The sequence below is a fragment of the Pelophylax lessonae genome, assembly GCF_965119305.1.
Source record: "Pelophylax lessonae genome assembly, chromosome: 5".
Taxonomy (NCBI): Eukaryota; Metazoa; Chordata; class Amphibia; order Anura; family Ranidae; genus Pelophylax; species Pelophylax lessonae.
In genome coordinates, this window is record NC_138772.1 from 74,961,105 (window position 1) to 74,987,812 (window position 26,708).

General features: G+C 41.6%; 1 protein-coding gene across 1 annotated transcript in view; it reads right to left on the reverse strand.

Annotated features, from left to right (window-relative positions):
• Window positions 1-26,708, reverse strand: part of LOC309556431 (uncharacterized protein C10orf67, mitochondrial) — a 222,951-nt gene that overhangs the window by 91,974 nt on the left and 104,269 nt on the right. Inside the window, exon 9 of the mRNA XM_082258895.1 lies at window positions 26,379-26,444. Coding sequence (XP_082115021.1) covers window positions 26,379-26,444 — 66 coding nt within the window. The remainder of the gene's footprint in view (window positions 1-26,378; window positions 26,445-26,708) is intronic.

Genomic DNA, 26,708 nt, shown 5'->3' on the forward strand with positions numbered 1-26,708 from the left:
GAATATAAATGCACGCCACACTTTTCAGATATTTCTTTGTAAAAAAATTTGAAAACCATTTATCATTTTCCTTATACTTAACAATTATATGCCGCTTTGTATTGGTATATCACAATAAAACCCAATAAAATAAATTTATATTTTTTGTTGTAACATGACAAAATATGGAAAATTTCAAGGGGTATGAAAACGTTTTCAAGGCACCGTATGCCTTTGCCATTTTCCCCTGCAAATCCTTGAGCCTTGACAAAATACCCAGATTTTCTAGGTATAAGGCAGCAGGTAACCAAACCCAATGATTCGATAATGGCCAGGTCTGAACACCGTCACGTTACAAAGGGGGGCCATCATCAACCTTGCGTAAGCTTGGACTATCAATCACAGTGCTTACACAGTGTTTGTTCCTTTGTTCCAAAGGAGCAACCATGTGGTGGGAGACCATGGTAAAGTTGACTATAAGTTAGTTGGTTGGTGGCCTAGCAAAAGTCTTTATAATCTGGGTTGCAGAAGAAAAAATGTGTCCGTGAAAGGGCTGAAAGACATCAGCATCACTGAGGAGCAAAACAGATTAAAAAAAAAAAAAAAAAAGAAGAGGTGGAAACACTATTTTCTAAAAGGAAAAAAAATGAATAATGAAAATTGATTATGATGCACAGGGATTTTTCAAACAAAATGCCATCCAATTAGGCGTATTTATACTTTAAATTGGTTCTAAAACCTTAAGGTTTTTTACATAAATGCATTCTCTACAAAACCTTCTGTGTCCAGGATTCCCCCCAGCCCCCACCTTATACTAACCTGAGCCAGATCACAATCCAGCTCTGTGCCCAAGAGCAGTGGCTCTCTTTGCTCTCTCCCTCATCACAGGGTAGATTGATAGCAGTGGAAACTATTAGTTCCTGCTGCTGTCAAATCAAATTCTTTGATAAGGGAGTGGAGGGGGGGGGGGGGCAGGGCCACGCCCCGCTGTCTGTCTATAGAAGCAGGCAGTGGGGAATGAGCTTGCACAAGTGCTCCCATAGGAAGCAGCTTTATAAGATGGGCAGTCACCAAATAGATGGAGCCAGGAGTGCTGGCAGGGGACCCAGAGATAATGGAGGATCAGGGCTGCTCTGTGCAAAACAATTACACAATGCAGGGAAGTATAACATGTTTATTATTTTTAAAAAAATAAAAAGGTTTAGAATCACTTTAAAGCAGTGATCTGGCTTTAACAAATTGCCTTATCATCCCCTGCCCAGGTTTTAAAAATACCCCCTATACATACCTAAAAGAAAAGCTTCTACTGGTCGGGCACACGACATTCCAAGGTTCTCTTCCTTTTATTCCAGCAGTGGCACTGACACTGTGGCATCAGCATTTCGCTGCAGTAAAATACCTTGAGCCCAGACCAAGGTGTACGTTTAGTAAACTGAGATAAGCCGAGATCTGGATGATCACGGCTTGTCTCAGAGCATTGCAGGTTTAAAATACTGAAAAGAGTAGTGGAGAACATAGTCTTCTCTTCTCATCTCAGTACACAAACAGCTTGCATTCACTGCAATAGAAACGGCCAGTTTAGAAACACATGATGTCACCTGATCACTGTGCTTCTCTTTGAAGATCTCCTCTTCCTACTTCTCCAGCTCAGAGGTGGAGATAGCAGGAAGAAATAGGAGATCTCTGCTGTGAATGTCCCTGTGCCCAAAAGTGAAAGTAAAAACTCTCCCTACTGCAGTGAAATATACATCAACAGCAGGTTAGAAACACATTAACTATACAATCACATATATATCTGTGTGTATATATATATATATATATATATATATACTGTATGTACTGGTGTGTATGTATGTATATATATATATATATTTTTTTTTTATTTCAGGTACTTATATAGCACAGTCAATTTACGCAGCGCTTTACATATACATTGCACATTCACATCAGTCCCTGCCCTCAAGGAGCTTACAATCTAAGGTCCCTAATGCCTCGTACACATGTACCGATCGGCCGTCTTTTGTCCAGGGCTGTCCTGTCCGCTGAAAACTGCAAAAGACTGCACATGAATTTTGTCAGCCAACAACAGCCAACTGCAGAAGTGATGTCATGTGATGGTTAACTTTCCGTGTGTTTTTTCTTTTCTGAGCATGCCCAGTCTTGCTAATCTGCTGTTTGTCGGCCGAATTCTGTACTGACTGGCGAACAATCGGCCGTTCTGGTGTTGGCCAACAAAAATTTTAATGCCTGCAGGACAGATTCTGTTCGGCCGAAAATGCGCTGTCGGCTGTCGAAAGCATCATACTAACAAGCATACAATCGGCCGATCGGTCGTTGGCCGAATATTTACGGCCGACGATCGGTACGTGTGTACGAGGCATCACTCACATACATACACAGCAGGGCCAATTTTTTATACAGGATCCAATTAACCTACCAGCATGTCTTTGGAGTGTGGGAGGAAACCAATCTGTCACGATTCAACCACGCCCACGGCGACTAGCTAAACGAGACGTGATGAATCGTGACTGGGCAGTATAAGGGGATAACGGAAATAAAGAAAATTCCTACTAAAGGCTCGTACACACGTACCGATTGTCGCAGAAAAGATTCGGCAGACGACCGATCGGCCAAATGTAGGCTTGTTAGTATGATGCTTCCGACAGCCGACAGCGCACTTTTGGCCGAACAGAATCTGTCGTGCAAGCATTAAAATGTTTGTATGCCGACACCAGAACGGCCGATTGTTCGCCAGTCAGTACAGAATTCGGCCGACAGACAGCAGATTTGCAAGACTGGGCATGCTCATAAAAGAAAAAACACAGGGAAAGTTAACCATCACATGACATCACTTCTGCAGTCGGCGGACAAAATTCGTGTGCAGTCTTTTGCACTTTTCAGCGGACATGACAGCCCGGGGACAAAAGACGGCCGATCGTTCGGCCAACGATCGGTACGTGTGTACGGGGCTTAAGTAATTACATTGGTTGCAATACTTTCACAGCCTGCACTGCCTTCGGTCACCACTAGAGGGAGACTCCAGTCCAATCCAGCTGGCTGACCACACACAGGCAGATACAAATCTTACATACAATCTGATGCACTCTAAGGGTTGGGGAGCAGTCTAGCAATTACCACACACTACTAGGATTCCTCCAGCTATCCTACAAGCCAGAACCCCTGTGTTGATCACTCTTCCCACTGTCCCCACACCCACACACCACAAACGATAGCCTGTGGTCTGGTGTACAATCTGCATGCAATCTGCCAACACACAGTGCAATTGCATACAGATTGGCATGTATGTATGTATGTACTGTATGTATGTGTGTATATATATATATATATATATATATATATTTATATATATATATATATATATATATATATATATGTGTGTGTGTGTGTGTATGTGTATATATATATATTTATATACTGTATGTATATATACCGTGCATGTGTGTGTGTGTGTATATATATGTTTTCATGTGTCAGAACATGTCATTACGAGTTCTTTTAAACTTTAGTTTCACTTTTTAAATTTAGCAGTGCCTGTAATCTCACAAAATCTCGTGAGATTACAGGCAGTCCACCCAGTTATACAGAGATCACGGCAGTTCTCAGAGAAAAAACTTCTCCTCTGATCACCCTGTGAGAAGTAAAGTTCTCCGCCTTCTAAACTGGGTGCCAGAGGAGATAATTTTTCTCTGAGAACTGCCGAGAATTGAACTGAGAGAAAACTTCTCAGTTTACTAAACGTACACCCAATGTAGTAGCACGTGCGCATAGGGCAGGTCTGTAACACCATGGGCATACAGGTTAATGGGTGTCCCCAACCTCCATTTAACCCAGATGAAGACTGGTGTTTGTAGTCTCGAATGGTGAATCTTCAGGGTATAGTACTGGAGAGGAGGTGTTTAAAAAATAAAGAACTGATGTTATTATGATACGCCATTTGAATTATGGGATATGGCCAGGATATATATACACACACACACACACACACACACACACACATATTGTGGCAAAGCATTGGCCTGACAGGGTCTAGAAAGTGATTTTGACCCAGAATTCTCCACCAGGCAGGTTTAGGGGCTCCAGTGGGTTTGCTTAATGCAGAGGAAACTGGCTTTTACATTTCCTCATTGTTTTCTAAAGTCAGTTTAGGGACCTGGATCCTGGAGATTTCAAAGTGATCCGGGTGGGAAGAACTCTCCAATACTGGGTCCAGGTATTCAGGACAGTCAGCATACTAATTGATCAGGTGTGTGCTGAGCTTTTAGTAATGACCTGACCATGGTTCTGGGCTTCTCCCCGGCAGACAGGAGATCTGGCCCAGGAATCTGGAGGGCCTCACGTGGGAGCCAGTGCAGCAAGAGGCTGCTAGCTGTTTGCACCAAGTTCATCAGTGAACTGTCTGTAGGAGACAGACAAGGGCCTGGAATGTAAGGCCAGATCGGCAGTGCTACAAGTACAACTCAGAGGGGCTGAATGTTGTTTTTGTTGAAGGAGAAGAATTGCTGAAAACCCATGCAAGGGAAACCTATGGTTGTGTTTGCTGAACTTTCTTTTAATAAAAAATGGGCAAGAAAAGCCCTTAAAATCAAGACAAGGGAGTGGCGGTGTCCTTAAATGCTCTACCTTTGATGCTAGTACATACATATGGTGGCAGATGCAGTGGTACTGCGTGGTACCTCTGATGGGAGCGCAGACATAACAGACTGGGACAGATGGGCAAAATGCCTGTTGGCTTTATTGCAAAAGGCCTCCGTTGGTAACAGTGGAGCAGACATGATTTCTGCGGTGTCAGATGAAGGACCTGCAGAGCAACTTATATGCAAGAGTAAACTTGCTTCTGCTGCAGATGATATAGCTCACAAGATGAAAGCGCCAAGTAAGGGCGAACGCACAGCAGAGGTCGTGTCCACGGTCCACAAAGGGACCAATGATGTGGTATTGAGTCACAGGCTGCCAAACAATCTGGTGTTGGTGGAAGTGCCTAATGGCACAAGTTCAAATGAAGTTATTGGGTTCACCAATCCGAATACAGCATTATGTAGTGATGATCAGTTGTCAGGACAGTTGCTGGAAGAGGGTCATGTGCCATTGGAGTTGGTGGATAATGATGTCGCAGTGGGAGACGATCACTTTGCTCTGTGCGATTGCTCTCCAGACACTGCCCTGTCAAACACTGAAATTAGTTATGATAAATTCATTATCTAACAAAAGTGGGTACACCCCTCACATTTTTGTATACATTTTATTATGTCTTTAAATGTGACAACACTGAAGAAATTACATTTTGCTACAATGTGAAGTAGAGGGTATACAGCTTGTATAACAGTGTAAGTTTACTGTCCACTCAAAATAACTCAACACACAGTCATCAATGTCTAAACCGCTGGCAACAAAAGTGAGTACACCCCTAAGTTAAAATGTCCAAATTGGGCAATATTTTTTGTGGCCACCATTATTTTCCAGCACTGCCCTCACCCTTTTGGGAATGGAGTTTACCAGAGTTTCACAGGTTGCCACTGGAGTCCTCATCCACTTTTCCATGACGACATCACGAGTACATGTTGGCATTCATGGTTCCCTCAATGAACTGTAGCTCCCCAGTGCCGGCAGCACTCATGCAGCCCTAGACCATGACACTCCCACCACCATGCTTGACTGTAGGCAAGACATACTTGTCTTTGTACTCCTCACCTGGTTGCTGCCACACATGCTTGACACCATCTGAATCAAATAAGTTTATCTTGGTCTCATCAGACCACAGGACATGGTTCCAGTAATCCATTTCCTTGGTCTGCTTGTCTTCAGCAAACTGTTTGCAGGCTTTCTTGTGCATCATCTTTAAAAGAGGCTTCCTTCTGGGGCGACAGCCATGCAGACCAATTTGATGCAGTGTGCGGCGTATGGTCTGAATACTGACAGGCTGACCCCCCATCCCTTCAACCTCTGCAGCAATGCTGGCAGGACTTATATGTCTATTTCCCAAAGACAACCTCTGGATATGATGCTGAGCATGTGCACTCAACTTCTTTGGTCGATCATGGCGAGGCCTGTCCTGAGTGGAACCTGTCCTGTTAAACCACTGTATGGTCTTGGCCACCGTGCTGCAGCTCAGTTTCAGGGTCTTGGCAATCTTCTTATAGTCTAGGCCATCTTTATGTAGAGCAACAATTCTTTTTTTCATATCCTCAGAGTTCTTTGCCATGAGGTGCCATGTTGAACTTTCAGTGACCAGTATGGGAGAGTGAGAGCCAAAATACCAAATTTAACACACCTGCTCCCTATTTACACCTGAGACCTTGTAACACTAATGAGTCACATAACACCGGGGAGGGAAAATGGCTAATTGGGCCGGATTTTAACATTTTTACTTAGGAGTGTACTCACCTTTGTTGCCATTGGTTTAAACATTAATGGCTGTGTGTTGAGGTGTTTTGAGAAGACAGCAAATTTAAACTGTTATACAAGCTGTACACTCACTACTTTACATTGTAGCAAAGTGTTCTTTCTTCAGTGTTGTCAAATGAAAAGATATAATAAAAGATTTACAAAAATGTGAGGGGTGTACTCACTTTTGTGAGATACTGTATGTCGATGGATCTGACAATGAGGAAAAGTGCAAGGCACTGGTAAATGTTGATGATGTAGTTACCATGAGTGACAATGAAAATAATGGTAGACCTGAGGGTCAAGTTGACATGGTTGCTGCTAATCTTGAAAAATGTAATGAGGTGGGTAATGGCCAAAAAGACACAGCAGAGGTGAAAGGTGCTATAGAAGTAGGTCCCCTACAGGTTCAGGAAGATAATTTAAGAAAAGATTTTCCACAATTTATTCAGTTCCAGGGAAAGAAAACTTTAAATAGCTTACCTGCTTGGAAAGAAAACTTGGATAAAGAGCTGGGATCCTTAAAGGTGGCACCTGACTTATCCCCCGAATTGCAAGGGGACATGTCTGCTCTTCAAAAAGAGAATAGGAACTTGCTGCAGTCATATGGAAATGTTAGTGATGACTTATGCAATAAAGCATGCAGAATATGCAGAGAAACAAGCAAAGCTAAGTTTGGACAGTAAGAGGGTGCCCGTATACAGAAGGCAGAGAGGGACAAGTGTCACCCCCAAAAAAAGTGTCCACACTTATTGCTAAAAAGGTGTTTAGAAAGGTGCCCCCTTCAAAAGTAAAGAGAAAAGAGTTGGAAAAAACTGAACTGAACTCCTTTGTAAATTCCCTAAAGGTAAAGCGACATGTGTTGTCCAAAGGAAAAGATGTCGCTTTTGGAAGCACACCCATAAAAAGACATGAGGATGTTTTTGTAGAGCCAAAGGGAGAATAGCAGGGGGGACACAGTGAAAGTCACCCTGCAAAACAGCAAGCAAGCACAGTTCCCCTTTGATAAAAAGCGATGTAAGACAGGATTGGGCCCACATGGGTGATGGTTGGAAAAGGGATGCAAAGTTGAGGCTAGGCTTGTGTGTTCCTACCCCTCCAAGGTCTAAACAGGGGGGGGGGGTGTAAAAGTGGCAGAGTGTTGCCCTGCCAGGGTTTAGAAAGTGATTTTGACTGAGAATCTCAACCAGGTGGGTTGAGGGGCTCCAGGGGGTTTGCTTAATGCAGAGGAAGCTGGTTTTTAAGTTTCCTCATTGTTTTCTAAAGTCTGTTTTGGGACATTGAGCCTGGAGATTTCAAAGTGATCTGAGTGGGAGGAAATCTCCAATCATGGGTCCAGGTATTCAGAACAGTCAGCATACTAATAGGTCAGGTGTGTGCTGGGCTTTTAGTAATGACCTGACCATGGTTCTGGGCTCCACTCCGGCAGCCAGAAGGTCTGGCCAGGAGTCAGGAGGGCTCCACATGGGGAGTCAGTGCAGCAAGAGGCTGCTAGCTGTGTGCACCAAGTTGGTCAGTAAACAGTCTGTAGGAGACAGACAAGGGCCTGGAGTGTAAGACCAGAGCGGCAGTGCTGCAACTACAAGCCAGAAGGGCTGAATGTTGTTTATGTTGAAGGAGAAGAAATGATGAAAACCCCTGCGAGGTAAACCTATGGTTGTGTTTGCTGAACTTTCAATAAAAATGGGCAAGAAAAGCCTTTAAAAAGAAGACAAGCGAGTGGGGATGCCCTTAAATGCTCTACCTTTGATGCTAGTTCTCACAATATAGAAAAAAAAACATACAGATGGTTAGGTGCATATATAAAGTTTTTCACTTTTTAGGAATGTCTGCAACTGCTTCCAGCACTGCTCTGTTTCCATCATGTAACCAAAAGCACTCACAACACTTCAGAAAGATACGATTTCTGACATTCATTATCTTGGAAGAGCAATAGCTTTTTGTCAAGCTCACTAGCCTTTGAACAAGTTTTACTTTAGAGCACATCATTTCTACACCCACAGTTACTCTATATAAAACAGCTTTCCCTCTCTGCTAACAAACATGCCATTTTCTTGTACCAACTGCACCTTACAATAAGAAAACCTTTACATGACCTCTTGTCTCTTATAAACGTTCACCTCCTCTTACCACTTCCACTCATCTTGGGCTCTTTCAATGGCCTGTTTACAGCCGATTGACCCTCTTCTCTCATTCAATTGTCCACATGACCTCTTACAATCTGTTTTACACCCACAGCATTCTCCTGGAACGATGCTCACAAAATTGGCCGCTGACTTTCTCAAAGCTCCACAGCCAAATTTTTTATCAGGCCGGCAATCATGGACAGGGCTCAGGGATATTTTAGGCATATCCGTTCCTCTGTTCTTAGGATGGCCATACACACAATGCTACAAATGTATATTTCAGAATCTGATCACACTAAATTGGTGATTTGAAAACAAATGTATTTTCATCTAGAACCAATAATTAATGCTGGCACAAAATTCAAATGATTTTCAAGGATTGTTGAAGGATCATGTGGTGGAATCTGTGTATAATCAATCATATACAGTATAGTTAGGTGAATGGCATTATATGGATTTCAAGTGGTATCATGACACTGTTGGAGGGTGTAGATGCTGTCTTGCATTGTGGTACTTGCGCTACTGCCAACTATTCATTTTGAACGGACCCCGAAGCAGGAGATTTAACTTAACTTCTATTTTGGTGCCCTATAGCACAGTTGTGTTCTCCAAATATGTTGGTCTTCAATTCAATATAAACACATTGCTGTGTGCGCCATTCATTCCTGCACAAAATCAAAGCAGTGGTATGAATGGCCCCTAACTGCTGTACGAGCAATGTATATTAATGTGTCAGAAGGTATGCCTGTCAATGTTGTGTATAAACCAGATGTTCCCTTTCAACCTCCTAAACTTTAAGAGAAAGCAGAGAAGACAGAATCTATTTGGTTCCTACTGGCAACAAGGAGAGTTCAGAATTGCTGGTGTGGTTTTTGGTATGATTTCCAGCAAACACATCTTCCATCGGAATTAATTCACTGCCTGTAAAATTCATCAAAGCTGAAAGATATAAACATAGCTGTGGGAACTGGCCCTTAGTCTTCAGCTTTTCTTTGTTTGGTTATAATAATGTATGATTTACCATCTATAGAAGTGTTAAGGGAGGTTTACTAAAACTGGAGAAGGCAAAATCAATTGCATGCTTAACAATACGATTACCGGCTGGAACTGAACCCAAACGTGTGTTTTGATGGAATTAGAGCCTGTAGTCTGTTCTGTTGAAACTAGATGCACTAATATGTTCTCTAAGAATTTGACCCACTAATGCCTTCTGTGGAAACTGAAGCAGTTAGTGTCTTCTTTGGGAACTGAACCCATTAAAGGGTTTTGTGGAAACTAGACACACAAGTGGGTTTCTGTGGAACCTGAACCTGCCATTGGGGGAGATTTACTAAAAGTAGTGCACCAAGAATCTTGTGCAGATGACTAGTTAGTAACCAGCCAGCTAGTAACCAATTAGCTTCTAACTATATCTTGTTCAATTAATCTTTGACAATAAAACCTAGAAGCTGATTCGTTACTATGCAGAGCTACACCAGGTTTAGAAAATCTCCCCCATTGTGTTCTGTTGAAATTGGATTTGGCAAAGTGTTTTTTGGCAACTGGACCAGCCAATGTGCTCTGTGATAATCGGACCTGCCAGTGTGTTCTGTGAAAATTGGACCTGCGTTTTGATAGCTGAATTTGGCAGTGTCTTTTGTAGGAACTGAACTCACCAGTGTGTTCTGTTGAAACTGCATACAGCAGTATTTTCCTTGGGATCTGGAGCTGCTGGTTTGTTCGGCTGGAACTGGACGCCTAGTGCATTCTGTGGAAATTGGACCAGTCAATGTGTTCTGTTCAAATTGGATTTAGCAGTGCTTTTTGTGGAAACCGGACTCACCAGTGTGTTATGTGGGAGCTGAATTCAACAGTGTTTTCTGTGGGATCTAGGTCCACCAACATGCTCTTTTGGAACTGGCCAGTGTGCTCTGTGGGAACTGAATCCACTGATATTCTCTGTGGGAACTGAACTCGGTGTGTTTTATGGGAACCAGGCACAGGTATAGAAAGACAATATGGTTACCAGTGTCATTGTGATTCTCTAGTTACATTCACAGTATCCAAGAAACCCTTTTAACAATTGGATTTCAAGAGCCAGCTGAATGCGGTTTGTCTATTATCAACTGAATGGCTCTTCCTCACATGGACAACATAGATTCACATCGGCTATACTCCTGCAGAAGGATGAGAAAGGGGGTCAAGGTTTTCACATGTAAAAAAACTGCCCACCACCTGTTTCAAATGGGCCAAATGCTCTCTCAAAAAACAATCCAAATTAAAGGAAATGTTTAAAGATCATCCAAATAAGAATGTGTATTTTTTTTTTTCTATAACTTTTTTTACATTTGTGGAAGAATATAGAGCCAACGACCAATATAAATGTAACCAAAGGGCAACACTGAAAGAATTGATGCCGCCAACAGGAAGCCTTCCTGACCTGTCACCAAAGGGTTCATTCTAGATTCTAGAGGTGTGCACGACCGAAAAATGTGTTTAGATTCGGATTCAATTGTTAAGTTAATCAGTTTGTTTTGTCATATTCATTATGTTAGAATGATTCTTTCTTGGAATTTGTTTTCTGTATTGGGATTCATTTCATATAATCATTGTTCCGAATCGATTCGTATTTCAGAAGTTAAGTAAGAATAGCTATATTTTATTTACCATGTTAATTAGTTATTTGGGAGGATTATGCACTGTTTAGGTTGGATGGAGGTGGATCCATCAGAATCTCTGAATCATAACATAACAAATAGAACAAAAAAAAATTAATTTGTTATGTTATGAATTGGAGATTCTGATTGAAATACCTTCATCAAACCCAAACACAATAAGTAGAAATCATCTTATTTCACATTTACACTTTACTGTATTTACTGCAATATGTTTCCATTTCATATGCAGGGCATATTTTATAATATTGAAAAATGTTATTGCAACATAAAAACAAAATGAATCCGAATCATTTTGACCCATTCGTTATGTCATTACATTATTTTGGATGCTTCGAACATTACCAAAAGGTCCAAACTATTGTATCATATCATCCAAATGAATTTGGTGTTTCGTTAAAATTTATTTTGGATTTGTTGGAATTCTTTACTTTTGTGATTCCGAGATTTGGATACACCAAATCTCAGACTAATGAACATTTCGTTCAAATTTCGATTCATACCGAAACTAATTGCACATGTCTACTAATTTCTCAGGGTGCCAACAGAAATGTGAATCAGAGCTGGATGATACAGGATCTGTGGATATTGATGGACCACTCTAAACGTCTGAAGCCAGTACATCTGTATGAGAGACAGAAAACTAGTATTTTCATAAAGAGGTCAGCAATTTTTCTCATTATGGGTTTACTTTAAGGCCCAAGTAGCATCTGGGCCAGTGCTGGGGCCTCTAAAAGTCATGAATATTGCAGTTGCTGCTGTCTCATTACTGCACCACTGTCAGCTAAACACAACAAAACGTTAGCTCTGTGTGAACATGCATATTGCTTTACATATTTACATTAAACTAACAAATTTAGGCGAACAAAAAATATTCACAAGTATTTTTAAAGTACATGTAAACTCAAACAATTAACTTCTCCCATTTGCTCTATTTAGGCTGTTAAATATACCATTAAAATAATTGTGTTATATTTGTTATAACTGTTCAATAATTGCATAAAACTACCTGTAGTTCCTACCAGAAATTCAGTGCTGTCTTATGCCCTGTGCACTCTGCAGTGTTATCGTATGTTACTAGGAAGTGTGTTAAGGACTAGAATATGCCTCCCCCCTATATAATGGTGGAGGAAAGAGGAGAGGGGGAGATGTTCTAGGATGACCGTTCTGCAGCTTCATAAAGAGCGAATGCGCTCACCCACCGACAGAAGGTTGGTTACTGGCAGTATTACCAGGTAAAAACAAAATAGAAAAGAAATTCCGCCACCATATTTAGAGACAGGTAAGCAAAATAATAAATTTTTGTTCTTGAGTTTAGATACACTTTAGGTGCGTATCCAGTTCATGAACTGCCACAGAGCCTGCTAAATGTGCTTCTGAGAACTTAGTTGACTCATGCAGCAATTTTTCTGTTAACTACTACAAATGTTTAATTGAATTTAAAGCATAGCTATCATTATATTCATTTCCACATTTTATTTATATCTAGCCTACTTGTTTTGGTCTTAACTACAATATCTTGAAGCTTGTTAAATTACTTTGTGAAGATCCCCTTTCATTTACTTCCTTGAATTCTGGGACATATAATCACTATGCCCCGTGAGTAGGCACTGCTGTGTCACACATTTCACAGAGCCTGCCTTCTGATTTACAGAGGTGCTAAGAGGAGGAGTTTCAGGAGATGGAGTCAGTTCAGGAATAACTGCTTGCAGGCAGCAAGGTACCATGGGATATGTAGTCCTTAGAAATGAGGAACCTGCAAAGCATGCAGGCAATCCAGGAAGTTGTGGAAAGAGACGGCCAGCAGACAGGAAGTGCTCACAACATGAAAGGAGTGTTTTCAAGTAAGCTTATATTGGTTTACCAAACAGAACAATTGTTTGTATTGTTATTACAATGCGGATGCTGTCAAATGAAAGCACATGGCCATAGAATTCTTTTAAACATTTATGCTGTTTAGCATAATAGATTTTGCAGTGGCAGAGTATTAAGCCTGATGCACACTGGACATTTTAAAAACAGCAGTAGCGTTAGCTGTAGAATGAGTTCAACATTTTTGCAGTAGCTTTTTTTAGCAATGTTATACTCCCACAAAAGCTTATGGCTCAAAAAAAGCTGATAAACACTGAATAGCCACGTTTTTTAGCTTTTATCAGAGTTACAGCGTTTTTACAGCTGAAAAACTCCTCTCAAAACCCACTATTTCTGGGGGTTTTTCCAGCCAGAAAAGGCCCCTGCCAAAAACTGCTGATAACAGCCTATGTGTGCATGGACACATAGGATAGCATGCTGGGGAGTTTAGATGCTGCAGAAAAAAGCGTCTGAAGCCAAAAACAGCAGCTGTAAAAACATCCAGTATGCATGAGGCCTACATTTCACATTTAATATCCTAGTTCAGATCCTACTGGTTGTTATCAACAGTAACTTTGAAACCAGCAAATCTAAAACCTCCAATCTAGCATTTGATGAACAAATTTTATCATTACTGTTCAGATTAGTAAATAAAGACTACCAGGTGCAAACATATAATTCCACTGTCCTGATAACAGGCATTTGAAGGGATACAATGTTGTCCTCCTACTACCACCCACTTGTCCCTTCCTTCCCTGCAGAGCCCACGAAGTGAAGAGTAGTCAATGTATTGTGAATTGATAGTGATGTGCCTATTATTAGTGTTTTGACAAAGGTAAGCCTAATCCATTTTACTTCTGTGTGTGTCATAGTACATGTGACAGTCCTTATACTACACTGATAAAACTACGGGAATTCCAATCCAAGCATTTTCTAGATAGATTTTTACCAACAGGGCTGTTCAGATCTCTAACCTTAATATTAAATGTATCTCTAACCTTAACATTAAATGTATCTCCCAACTTAAAATCAAGACATCCAGATTGAAGTTTTGTCTTTACTGCTTCTGTCTTAACTTTGCTATTCAGATCATAGTGACAGAGCCTCTAAACCACTTGTACCAAGCTTTATAGCACTCCTCTGCCACACAGTTCCACTGCCAGAGCCGGGAGTTCAACCATGTGTAAGCTCTGTATTGGATGGTGTCAGAGCTAACACATTATTTATGACTCCCCTTCCTCAAATTACAATGCTCCAATAAAATATAAAAATAAATAGGCGCTAATCCTTCTGCATGAATTATACACAATATCCAGAGATGTTAATAAATTCAATCTACAAATGTGGTGTAAAGTCCAACTATATTAAATAAAGAAAAGTCCCCAATCACTGTGATCTTGCAAAATTGTGTAAAGAGATCATTTCTGCTTTATGTTTAAAAAAAAGTGCTTCTCCACATGCCCAGCTAAATTGTATACTCATTAGATGGTTGCGGCTGACAAAGCAGCCAACAAGCCCTGTGTGTTAGATCCTGTGCATGGAATTCCAGGTCTTCTCCATAGGAGCCCAAATGCCAGCCTGCTTCTGGATGTCACTAGTGTGAATTCTCATTTGCTCAGTTTGAGAAAACAAGAGAACCCAAGGAAAATTTCACAGTGCAGTATAATTTATTACAACTTAAAACGAGAAGTGATTAAAATACACTCACATTCATCAGCTGCCCGTAGGAGACCAACACTCAAAACATTTTTTGCCTCGCACCGCCACTCGTATTCCCAGAGCCAGTGTGCGTTCCAAAGGACCCGATGAAACATGGACGAAAAGCCGAATATGACATCAGCGGCTCGGTCTCAATGCATTTTGAGTGCAGCGCGTCCTCAGGAAGCTCAAGCATATATATTATCAAATGATGGTCAGCGTCATTTAAACCTATCCTTTAACCCCTTCAAATAGCCCAAGATGTAATGGAGTATCACAATGGTTTAGGCCAGTGGTCTCCAAACTGGCCAGGGGCCAGACGCGGCACTTTTGCTTGCTTTTATCTGGCCCTTGGGGCACTATTTTTATCCACTGATGCCAACAATGAAGCACAATGCCCCCCAAAGACACCAAAGATGGGGCACAATGCCTCCCAATGACACTAAAGATAGGGTACAATTCCTCCCAATGACACCAAAGATAGGGTACAATTCCTCCCAATGACAACAAAGATGGGGCACAGTTCCTACCAATGACACCAATGATGGGGCACAGTTCCTACCACTGACACCAAAGATAGAGCTTTGTATTATACCACTGAAATCGGGACAATTTCTACCCCCAATGGCCACAGTCTGGCCACACCTTAAAGCGGAGTTCCAGGCACAAAATCAATCTTTTTTTTTGTGCCCGTCCGCTTGCTCACCTTCACCTGAAACAGAATTGGATAGTTAGGTTTTTTTTTTTGTAATCACCTTGTAATTGTAGATCGAAGATACTCACCTATTCTTCACTTCCTCCCTCTGCGCCGCGGCTCCGCCGTCACTTCCGGGCTTGCAATGATTCCTGGGAGCTGAACATCATCGCTTCCAGGAATCAATGCGACGGCACCGGCCCCACTCGTCACTTCCGGGGCGACGCCGCATTCCCTGCTAAACAGCTTCTGGGCATGCCCAGAAGCTGTGGAGGAATGCGGCGCCGCACCGGAAGTGACGAGAGGGGCCGGTGCAGGCGCATTCTGGGAGAAGAGGACGCGGAAGAGGATCGCGCCGGCTTCAGCTGCCCACAAGAGAGATGGAAACGCTGTGGAAGAAATTTTATAAGTAAGTATTTCTTCTTGCAGGCAAGTGCGAACCGGGACAGATCAGAGGCTAGCCATTGTGGAATGTGCTAGCCCTGACTGTCCCGGGGGTATGTTTATTGAAAAATGGTTTCTGTGCCCGGAACTCCGCTTTAAGTCTGAAGGATATGTAAAGTTTGGGGGATTGTGGCTCCACAGGACCGAGTGCAAAAACCGTTAAAGTTTAATCAAAAAGGCTTTTATTCAGCAGGCAAAACAAAATACAGCTTCCAGCAGCACACAAGCACAAAAATACAAAATAAAGATCACTTGTCTTCAGCACAAAGTAAAAGCAAAAAGCACATACAGTTTGTAGATGGATCTTCACCCCCAAGGTTTAACAGTCCTTGTTAAATCCTGTTTTTGAAGCCTGCAGCCGACTCACAGCTCTCCAAGACAGGTGTATTAACCAACTCCTCCTCACCAACACATCTATCACTACTTCCTGTCTTTTAAGAGCTGCTTCATGGAGGTTCTTAACCCTGTGTGTGCTGGAATCCCTGTAGTCAGAGGTAGAGACCCTTTCCCACCCGAATATCACTTCAGGGTCTCTGAAATTCCGGGTCCCAAATATCTCTCTACTAACACAGAGAGAACTGTGAGTCAGTCCTCTCCTGATTCAGGCTATTCTAGGGAATTCCACACACCTCCTGGGTGACTCCGTGAGTACTACCATACTTCCCTTATAAGGGACCATAACCCAAATATAGCACCCGTCCAGGACCCAACCTTGGCGTCCTGTACAGATAGTAAACTGGCCCTTTGTTAGAAGAACCCTGGTCTAGGCTTGCAGTACTAATGGATGGAACGGCATTCACTCAGTTACACCATTTACTACACGTTGTAGTAAAAAGGAAGAACCCATGATGTCACTGGACAGTTCTGGTGACAGCTGGAACTATGTGTGTATGTAGGGAAAAATAGGTATTTGGGGGAGTTAAGGGAGAGGGGTGGAAAGAACCTAGAGGTGCTTGCACATACCTGCAACAGGCTCGGTTACAATGCTAGTTCTCTGGTCTAGGGATGAGCTTAGGTTCAGTCTGAACTTAAGTTCGGCTAAACCTGGATGGGAGATGTCATTGCCAGGCCAATCAATCATCATTAGGCATTCCTTACCCCACACACAGCTTCATGTACACAACAGCATGAAGATGCTTGTGACAGCATTGACATAATATGGCATAATATTACATTGTCCAGGCCAGTGTAAAATCATTAAAACAACTAATTTTGATTTCAGAATACTCATTTCACAGCCATATAGTGCACATTAGCATTTGAAACCTTTACAGTTTTAATGATTTTACAATAAATGATTGGATTTTAACAGTGTAGTATATTTCACGCATTATTTGGCACCCTAAAAGTCCCATATTTGAAAGATTTTTTTTTTGGATGATTAATACATTTAAGGTTGGTGTCAATCCATACAATCCTGGCATCTGTATAAGGATTGTAATACCAATGCTGTCTACATATTAGTAAAGGACACTTGCCTATCAGAAGCAAAAAGGCATTAGCTTGAGTTCCTCTTTAATGTTGTGTGGCAAAATGTATATTATCACAGCTGAATATTCCAGAAAAAAGGTAGAACTCATTTTATGTAACCCCCTACAAAAAAAGAAAATACTTTATAATGTAATATGTCAGTATTTCTATTGCATTCCAAATCTTACATTTATTGCTGGAACAGTGAATTAGTCATGAGATAACTGGTTGGATGAAACACATTATCATAATGAGCATGAAGTGTTATTTAGCAAAGTCAATCCACTAGTAACATATTTACCTGGTTATAAGTCTATTATTTGTTAGGGAAACAGGTACACGTTTGTGTTATCGCACCATGTGTCTGGTTCTCACCAAGTGTCATGATTTCTGGAAATAAGTGTGATTGATACAAAGAGTAAACAGCTCAGCATTACCTTCTAACAAACTTGGGGAATCATTCCTATATACACTATATGTACATGTTTACGGCCAAAAGTTTGTGGACACCTGACATCACACCTATAACAGCTTGTTGGACATCCAATTCCAAAGCCATAGGTAGTTGGCTCCCCCTTTAAAAGTCTGAACTCTGTATGGAAGGCTTTCCACACGATTTGGAGGGTGTTCGTGCTAATTTGGTCAAAAGAACATTGGTGAAGTCAGGAACGGATGTTGCACAAGAAGACCTTGCTCAACAGGTTTTCAATAGGGTTGAGGTCAGGGCTTTACACAGGCCACTTGAGTTCTTCCACTCCAAAGTCATCAAATATACCTTTATGGAGCTGGCGTTGTGCACCTGAACTCAATAAATTGCAGCGGCATCCACATACTTGTGGCCATATAGTGTACATACAGTATCTCACAAAAGTGAGTACACCCCTCACATTTTTGTAAATATTTTATTATATCTTTTCATGTGACAACACTGAAGAAATTACACTTTGCTACAATGTAACGTAATGAGTGTACAGCTTGTATAACAGTGTAAATTTGCTGTCACCTCAAAATAACTCAACACACAGCCATTAATGTCTAAACCGCTGGCAACAAAAGTGAGTATGCCCCTAAGTGAAAATGTCCAAATCGGGCCGAAATGTCAATATTTTGTGTGGCCACCATTATTTTCCAGCATTGCCTTAACCTTCTTGGGCATGGAGTTCATCAGAGCTTCACAGGTTGCCACTGGAATTCTATTCCACTCCTCCATGATGACATCATGAAGCTGGTGGATGTTGGAGACCTGGCGTTCCTCCACCTTCCGTTTGAGGATGCCCCACAGATGCTCAATAGGGTTTAGGTCTGGAGACCTGCTTGGCCAGTCCATCACCTTTACCCTCAGCTTCTTTAGCAAGGCAGTGGTCATCTTGGAGGTGTGTTTGGCGTTGTTATCATGTTGGAATACTGTCATGCGGCCCAGTGTCCGAAGGGAGGGTATCATGCTCTGTTTCAGTATGTCACAGTACATGTTGGCATTCATGGTTCCCTCAACGAACTGCAGCTCCCCAGTGCCGGCAGCACTCATGCAGCCCCAGACCATGACACTCCCACCACTATGCTTGTCTGTAGGCAAGACACACTTGTCTTTGTGCAAATAATATAAACCCACTCGCGCCAACTGAAAAACAAGTGAATAAATAAAGTAAATAAATAAATTCGCAGCTGCTGTTGTAAACCTAATGGTTATATGATGTTATAGAAACCGCCAAAGTGTAATACTCCATGCGGGCAACAGTGCTTGCTCTATAGGTGCATAAGACACTCTAAACCCACCCAAAAACATCAAAAGCCAATGTAAATATAACATATGAAAAACTAGTGTATGTAAATATTAGTGCGACAAAGAAACAATTGTGCCTATGTCCAGTGCACATAAATGTCCAGTGACAATAGTCCAAGATAAGAAGAAAGTCTTCTGTATCCTTCAAAGGAAACGACTCACTCTTCCTGCGGTGAAGGATTGGTGAATCCCAAATGTGAATAGTTCTAATTAAAAAAGGTGACACCCTACATGAACAGAGTGTAAAAAATTCCCACTCACCAGATGATGTTGATCCTCCTTACCATATGGCAATAGGATCAAAGGAAGCTTACTGTAGATGGTCTCTTTGACCAGAATAGGGACTCCAACCGGTCCTTCAGTCCCCTTTCCTCACGGTAGGTCAGAGCTCCAAAAATGGATGCAGGATAGAAAACAAAAACATAGAGCGGACTCCACATCGTGTAAAATTGTAAATAGCCTTTATTAGAAGCCCATTGTAGAGGCTAAAAACATATTTAAAAAAAAACTCTCCCGTGCGGGCTCCCGCACTCTACAGTGGGAGCAATGTAAGCCGGACCTGCCGAGAAATGGCGTGCGTTCCACCTACAGCGTACAATGTCGCAGCATGCGTCCCAGCTTGAAGCGTTTTGTCATCAACGTGACGTCTTCAAAAGCTGGAGGTCACGCTGTGCACTCATTCTACATATCCCCACCACCCCACATAGAGCCTGCCCTCTCCTATTACAAAGCAAAGGGAAACAAGCAGATCTCATGGCGCTTTCAATGTAATAAAATCATTTGCAAGTGCAAATAAAACCACCCCCCCAAGTCGGGAGGGAAGGGTCCTAAACCTAAACCGCCCCATACTAATTTAAAACCCAGAATACAACACCATAACCCCTATCATTATGCACAATACAATGTAGCTACCCATAACCCTTACCGACCTTTGGAGTATGATCATGAGGGGAATTTCACCCCGGATATGCAATTCTAACAGGACAGGCGGGATTTTCCCAGGAGGGGATATGGAGAACCACCAGGGAACCACTATTATCACAGAGGGAACAGAGGATGAAATCAACCAAACTATAGAAGGGGCAGAGGGAGACGGGGCAGATATTGGCAGCACCCTCATCCACCACCCCCATCACCGAGAGGAGGTGAGGGGGGGGAAGAGATTTAGAGGATGTAGAGGAGGTCGCAGCAAAATGAAAGAGAGAGTATTAGGGCAAGCTATTTTAAAACTAAGTGAGAAAAAATTTTCAGAAAATGAACTTATGAACTTAAGGTTTTAGACCTAGGACTGAAGTTTGCCTCTGATATGCAGTTTGATGAGTTTAGCACATATGTAGACATACAAAAATTCATAAGTAAGCTGAATATTAAGAAACATTACTTTGGCAAAGAAACACATAATAATGAGGATGAGGGCTCTATATTACAGCATAGTGGGCTTAAAAAACACTCCACGTTTAACCCCAAGGAGGTATCCATCCGTTTTCTAGAAACATTTAACTCTTTGGTCAAAACAGAATCTGAAATGTTTTAATAAACAACACAGGAGAGATAAAAGGGACATATGGGCAGGGATTAAAGAATTAGAAAAGAGAAAATAAGTAGTTATACGCCCTGCTGACAAAGGGGGCAGCATTGTTGTTTTAAAGAAAGAGGACTACTATAGGGAACTCAATAGACTAGTAGACGATACAACTATGTATGAAGCATTGAAACATAACCCTACAGCAAGATATAGAACCAGATGTAAAAAAGCCCTAAAAAAAGCACATAAGAAAGATATTCTGAAAAAAAAAAAAAAAAAAAAGGAGTATAGCTACCTCATACCAGAAGCCCCCAAGTTACCAGTTATTTACCAGATCCCCAAGGTTCACAAAAATAAAACCGCACCACCAGGCAGGCCTATTATTAGTGGTATCAACTCCCCTTTCTCACGAATAGGAGAGTATCTGGACATTTACTTGCAACATCTAGCTCAACAGTACCCAGCATATCTGCGGGATAGTAAACAACTCATTAATATGCTGAAGGATGCCCAGTTTGAAGATGATATAGTCCTGGCTATGGTTGATGTGGAGTCTCTCTACACGAACATTGGCCAGGATGATGCTCTTAGAGCCATACATTGGGCTCTAAGGGAGCAGTCTAAACTTAAGGGGGATCAGATAACCTTTATAGTGGAGACTCTGGAACTTGCCATAGGTAGTAATTCATTTTGGCACAATTGGTCTTACTATCGCCAACATAAAGGTGTTGCCATGGGGGCAAAATACGTGCCCAGCATGGCAAACATCTTTCTTAGCAAATGGGAACATGAGGAGATCTTTGGGAAACCAAGGAAGGAATTAGTAATATATAAAAAATACATAGACAATGTATTTATAGTCTGGAAGGGTACTGAGGAGGGCTTAAAAGGAGTTCCTGGAGGATATTAACATCAATGCCTATAACATTGTGTTCTCAGGGACTTGGAACTGCGATCAAATTAATTTTCTAGATTTGAAAATATACAGAAAAGAGAACAAACTGTATACAAAGTCATTCTTCAAGTCCAGAGACTGGAATGGGTACAGTTGTCCCCGCCCGCAGCGGATAAAAGGAATACCAAAAGGGTTAATGATGAGACTTTGTTGTAACTGCAAAGAGGGGGCTGAATTTAGTTTCCAAGCTGATATACTTATAGACAGATGATATAAAAAACAGGCATTACAGGATGTTAAATAAATCTCATACCTGGACAGAACATTGCTACAGGACAAAGTTAAAGGGGGGAAATACAATACTATGGTCTACATTACCAATTATAATAACCACTATAAGGAAATTTAAAAAATCATACATAGACATTGGCCCATATTATTGAGAGATGACAAATTGGCAAATATTCTACCAACTAAACTGGGATTTGTTATCACAAGTTAGCCTGTAGTTTTGTTTGAATACTCTTACATCCTTTCTGCAGTGCTTCAACCTTGCTTCTTCACATGTGGTGTTTAGCTTCTCTGTTCACCTTTGGGCATCGCCTGCTCCACTGTGGGTTTTTATCCTTTTCCTTTCTATTACTTTCTGGCTACCTCCCTGTTTGCTTCCCTATATCTACACGTGCTCAGTGCAGTGCTCCTTGCCTGAGCAACTTCACTGTTCTCTGAGCTCCCATCTGTATACCCCTAGGCTATTATATCGGATTTCTAGTGTATCGACCCTGGCTTTGTTTCTCCGTCTATGTTCGTTTACTGCCTGTCCTGGCTTCGGCTTGTCCCTTGGATATCCTTAAAGTCTGCTGCTTACTCTGCACATGCCATTGGTCTCCACATCTTTACGTGGGCCTACCTGGGGGCCGCAAATTGGTTCCAGCCTGCTGCAAGTCCATCCCCACCATCAGGGGCCCTGGTGAAGAAGCTTGGACTCCACGCCCTGGGAAATCCTGAGCTGGGGATTTATAAGGGCTCACTATCACAGATCCGCTGACATTTGTATACTGCAGGGCACCAAATCGGAGTGATAAATTGGTGTTAAATGTACCAGACCCCCCTAAAAAGTTGGTAACTTTTTTGGATCATAAAGGGTTTTACACCTGTGGGAGATGTAAACAATGCAGAATAATAAAAAAATTGAAGAAGGAAAACTTTATCCTTCTAATCTAATGTCACTCTGAAGCAGTATCCCATTAGAAAGCCCATTACCTGTCAGAGTACCCATGTCACCTACCTGCTTTCCTGTCCGTGCAGCCTCCAATATGTGGGCCACACTACACGGAAGCAAGCGGTGAGAATGGGTGAACATCTTAATAACATTAACCTCCCTGGCGGTCTGATTATATCAGAATTTTTGTGATAAAAGCAGTATATTGTTTTGCATGGAAATATGTTGTTTTATATTTTAGGAATAATTCACTTAAATCTGTCCAAACAAGAGTCTAGTAGACATCCCAGGTATGATAAAGTTTGAAACAGGAAATCATAAATTATAATATAATAATAATACATTTCATCAAATGCTTCATTGTTTTCGAAGTGGAGATATTCCATTATGAGGGAGAATCTGTAATCTGACATGACCGTGCCAAAGAATGGAGTGGCAAGTAATGTATTGGTTGTCCAATACCACTTCTGTAGGGGTTTCCCCACCACTCCCTGAAGAATTATTAGGCACAGAAATTTCCAAATGTCATCTTTGGTCACTGGTTCCCACTTTCTACAATGCAAGTTATTATAGACACACAAAGCTAGTGTACACCACAATAATTCCCCTGTGCTCAAGAATATATATATATATATATATATATATCTTTTATTAGCACTATATAAAAAAATGTGTTTAAAATGTCCAATAGTGCTGCTGCTTGAAAAAAGTAAGATCATGCACATAAAGATAACCAACATAAAACAATAATGTCAGAAACCAGCAGCGCACTTCATACTGAAAAAAAGTCTCTAGATAATCTCCAATATATGGATAGCTTCCATTAGTTCATAGATGTGAGCAATAAAGAGTAGTACATGATATCCCAGTGAGAAGATGACTGAAACCACCACACACTCCACCACTGATCAGTGCCACCGATCCCAGTGAAATGGCCACTCACCAAAGGATATTGCCCTCCACTGTCATGGCCAGGCAAGCCTGTTTTGTAAACTGGACCAATGAATCCTAGATCCCCCCCTCCGAGCAATCCATAAACTTCTCCAAGCTCACAATGCTCCAATATAAGTAAGACAAAAGAAAATGCCTCCACTAATCCAATAACGTTTAAAAGTTTTCACATTTATTAAAGCTCAAATATGATGCACTCACACTCTCCAAGATAGAATACAGCATAATGGGCTGGTGTCAGCGGTTCCGTCGGATCTCACCCTCTCCACGCTGGTATCTCGATCTTCTGGATCCGCTTGCCAGGTCCCCAAAGGCTGCTTCTGGGTGCCGTACACTCACGCCCTGAGGCGTTTTGTCATTTCCGACTTTGTCAAGAGGGGGTTCCCACTTTCTGCATCTTGCAAACTTATCAAATTTTTGTAGGTATGCCAAGGGGTTGTCATGGTCAACGTCAACTCTTATACCAGGTGCTCCAGTAAATGGGAATCTGGGGGGCACTGTCTGTTCCATACCACAGTCAACAGAGCACCAAGTTCGCACATCGCTGAGCTCAGTCGCAGAATCGTCGCTGTCGCGACTTTTAGTACCTGATGATGAATTTTCCCACGAATCACTATCGCTCGGTTCTTCAAATAATTCTGATTCACCGTCACTGTTTCCAGTTCGTCCAAAAGCGCTTTTGAGCTAAAAGAACGCTTTTTGGACACATGGACGTTCTCAATTTTCCAGGCACAAAGTACCACAAAAAGTACAGGCAGGGCACTGGAAAAGACACTAGGTGAAATGGCATAATAATAAGTTGTAATCCTAACAGATTACACTGTATCATGTCATTTGTTTATTTTTATTTTTTAATCTCCTGCCGCTTCCACCTCCCCTGCGTCGCGGCGCTCGCAGGGAAGGGAACCGGAAGGCAGGTGATGGCATCGGCCGAGCACACAGCGGGAGGACAGCGGGAGGATGACTGGAGGACGGCGGGGGATTGCAGGGGAAGCCAAGTTTGATTGTGGGGTAATCCCGAGTGTGGCTCGGTGTTACCCCTTTTGGCACTTTATATTAACCCTGAGCCACACATGGGAATTCCGCTAGGGAGGTTAAGAAAGGATTTAGGAAGCAAAGCGTTTCCAAACACTTTAGGCTTAAACATAATAAGGACCCCAGTTCACTCGCTTTTTGTGCAATAGATAAGATAGATCAACATTGGAGGGGTAATGAAATGCGAAAGGCAGTATCACAAAATTAATCTTGTTGGATATATGAATTATGTACAATGAGCCCTCAGGAAAAATTGTGTGTGTGTGTGTGGGGGGGGGGGGGGGGGGGGGGTTGGAAAAGGGCAAAGGTGGAAGGAGAGGGTTGGAGCATGACCGAGATCAGATTAACCAAGCTGGTTAATATATATACTAAGACATAACATAGGAAGCTACAGAGACCATGATGAATCAGTAAAATTTCTGCCCACCAACTCAGGATGTAATCCAGGGATTCCCCATTTTTGTTTTTTAAATATTGGTTCAATCAAGCAGAGTGGCAGCTAATTTCTTCTTATTAAAGTACCATGATATTTTATTTTTGACTTGTGCTACCATTGGAAATTATTAATGGTTATTATTCATTTAATTGGAATTTAACCATGTTACATCATATAGGGGTGAGTTCTCTCTATGCAAGGAAAGGAGTTTGACACAAGGGGTAAACATTGGGGGAAGTATCACTTATACTTTGTACTTATATGTGATGGATCACTTTTTTCTTTATTGGAATATGATGTTGAGCATGGGTTCATGCTGTGTTTATATATTATGTAGGAGACTTTAGGATCTTATTGCTTTACTGTATATGCGCAGCTTGTTTGAGTATTTAAACATTTACCATTTATGGGTGGATTTGTGTGGGTTTTAATTTGTGTAGCATAGCGCTTGGTTTTTGTGATTTTTTTTTATTTACAATATAATTGAAACCAAACTGCAATATATTTAACTATTGAGCACATTACACCGAGTATGCCACTGTCAGGGCTGGGCTCCTGCTATTTAGGAACAGCTCTTTTCTTTTAGTGCACAGAGCCTGCTCAGCTGTCGGTTAATTACCAGCCACTTGTTTTTTACACAGTGACTCACCTGGTTATCATTACCTGCCTAATTAGTCCAGCATACAGCCAGCCCTAATTAGTCCAGCATACAGCTTTGCTCATTTCTTCCGTGCCCTTGTGTGGTCTATTATCTCCAGTGTGTTATTTTGTATGACTTGGCCTGGCTGACTTCTCTTCCAAAAACTGCTCCCGTTTTTGCTCCTTACTACACTGACTTTTGGCTTTCTGACCCCGGCTCATCTGATTACCCGTTCTTGCTATTTTAATGAAGGTGTGAATTTAACTGCATTTTCTGTCTCCACTTGGTTTACGGTTTCTGACATCCAGGCTTTTAAGGTAAGGCACTAATGATGATGTGCAAACTGCAGAGTTCATAAGTATCAGATTTCAATTTACTATGGTCAGACCAATGAAAGACATATTTTGCTGGCACTAAAGGCTACCCCATGCCTTAATAAATAAGTCCCATGGCTCTGATGTCCTTTTTGGTCATCTTCATCCCACTAATTTCTGAACCTCTCAGGAAACGTTAATCAATTCTAGAATTATAGTTCCAGTTTATAGTTTCTGTAATGTACAAAGTTTTAGAACATACCTCTTTTTCTTTTTCTTTCAGCTTTGATTTCAGAACATTTTCCATTTCTTCCTTTTGCTGATGCAGCTGTAAATAGAAACGACAATTGAATAATAGTTATAACTAATTACCTTTATATGAAGCAGTGACTGGAATTAAATCTAGATTAGCATAGAGAGATGCCAGTGTTCCGAGTGGGGCATGTATGTGCTGGGGAGCGGTCATGAATGTGACAGCTTCTTCATCAGCAACCAATGACACATCCTCTGCCCTATTCAGCTATTTGTCAGCAAATTGCTTGGCTGACATGGGGCAAGAGATGCTGACGTTTCTCATTACCAAAATATGGCA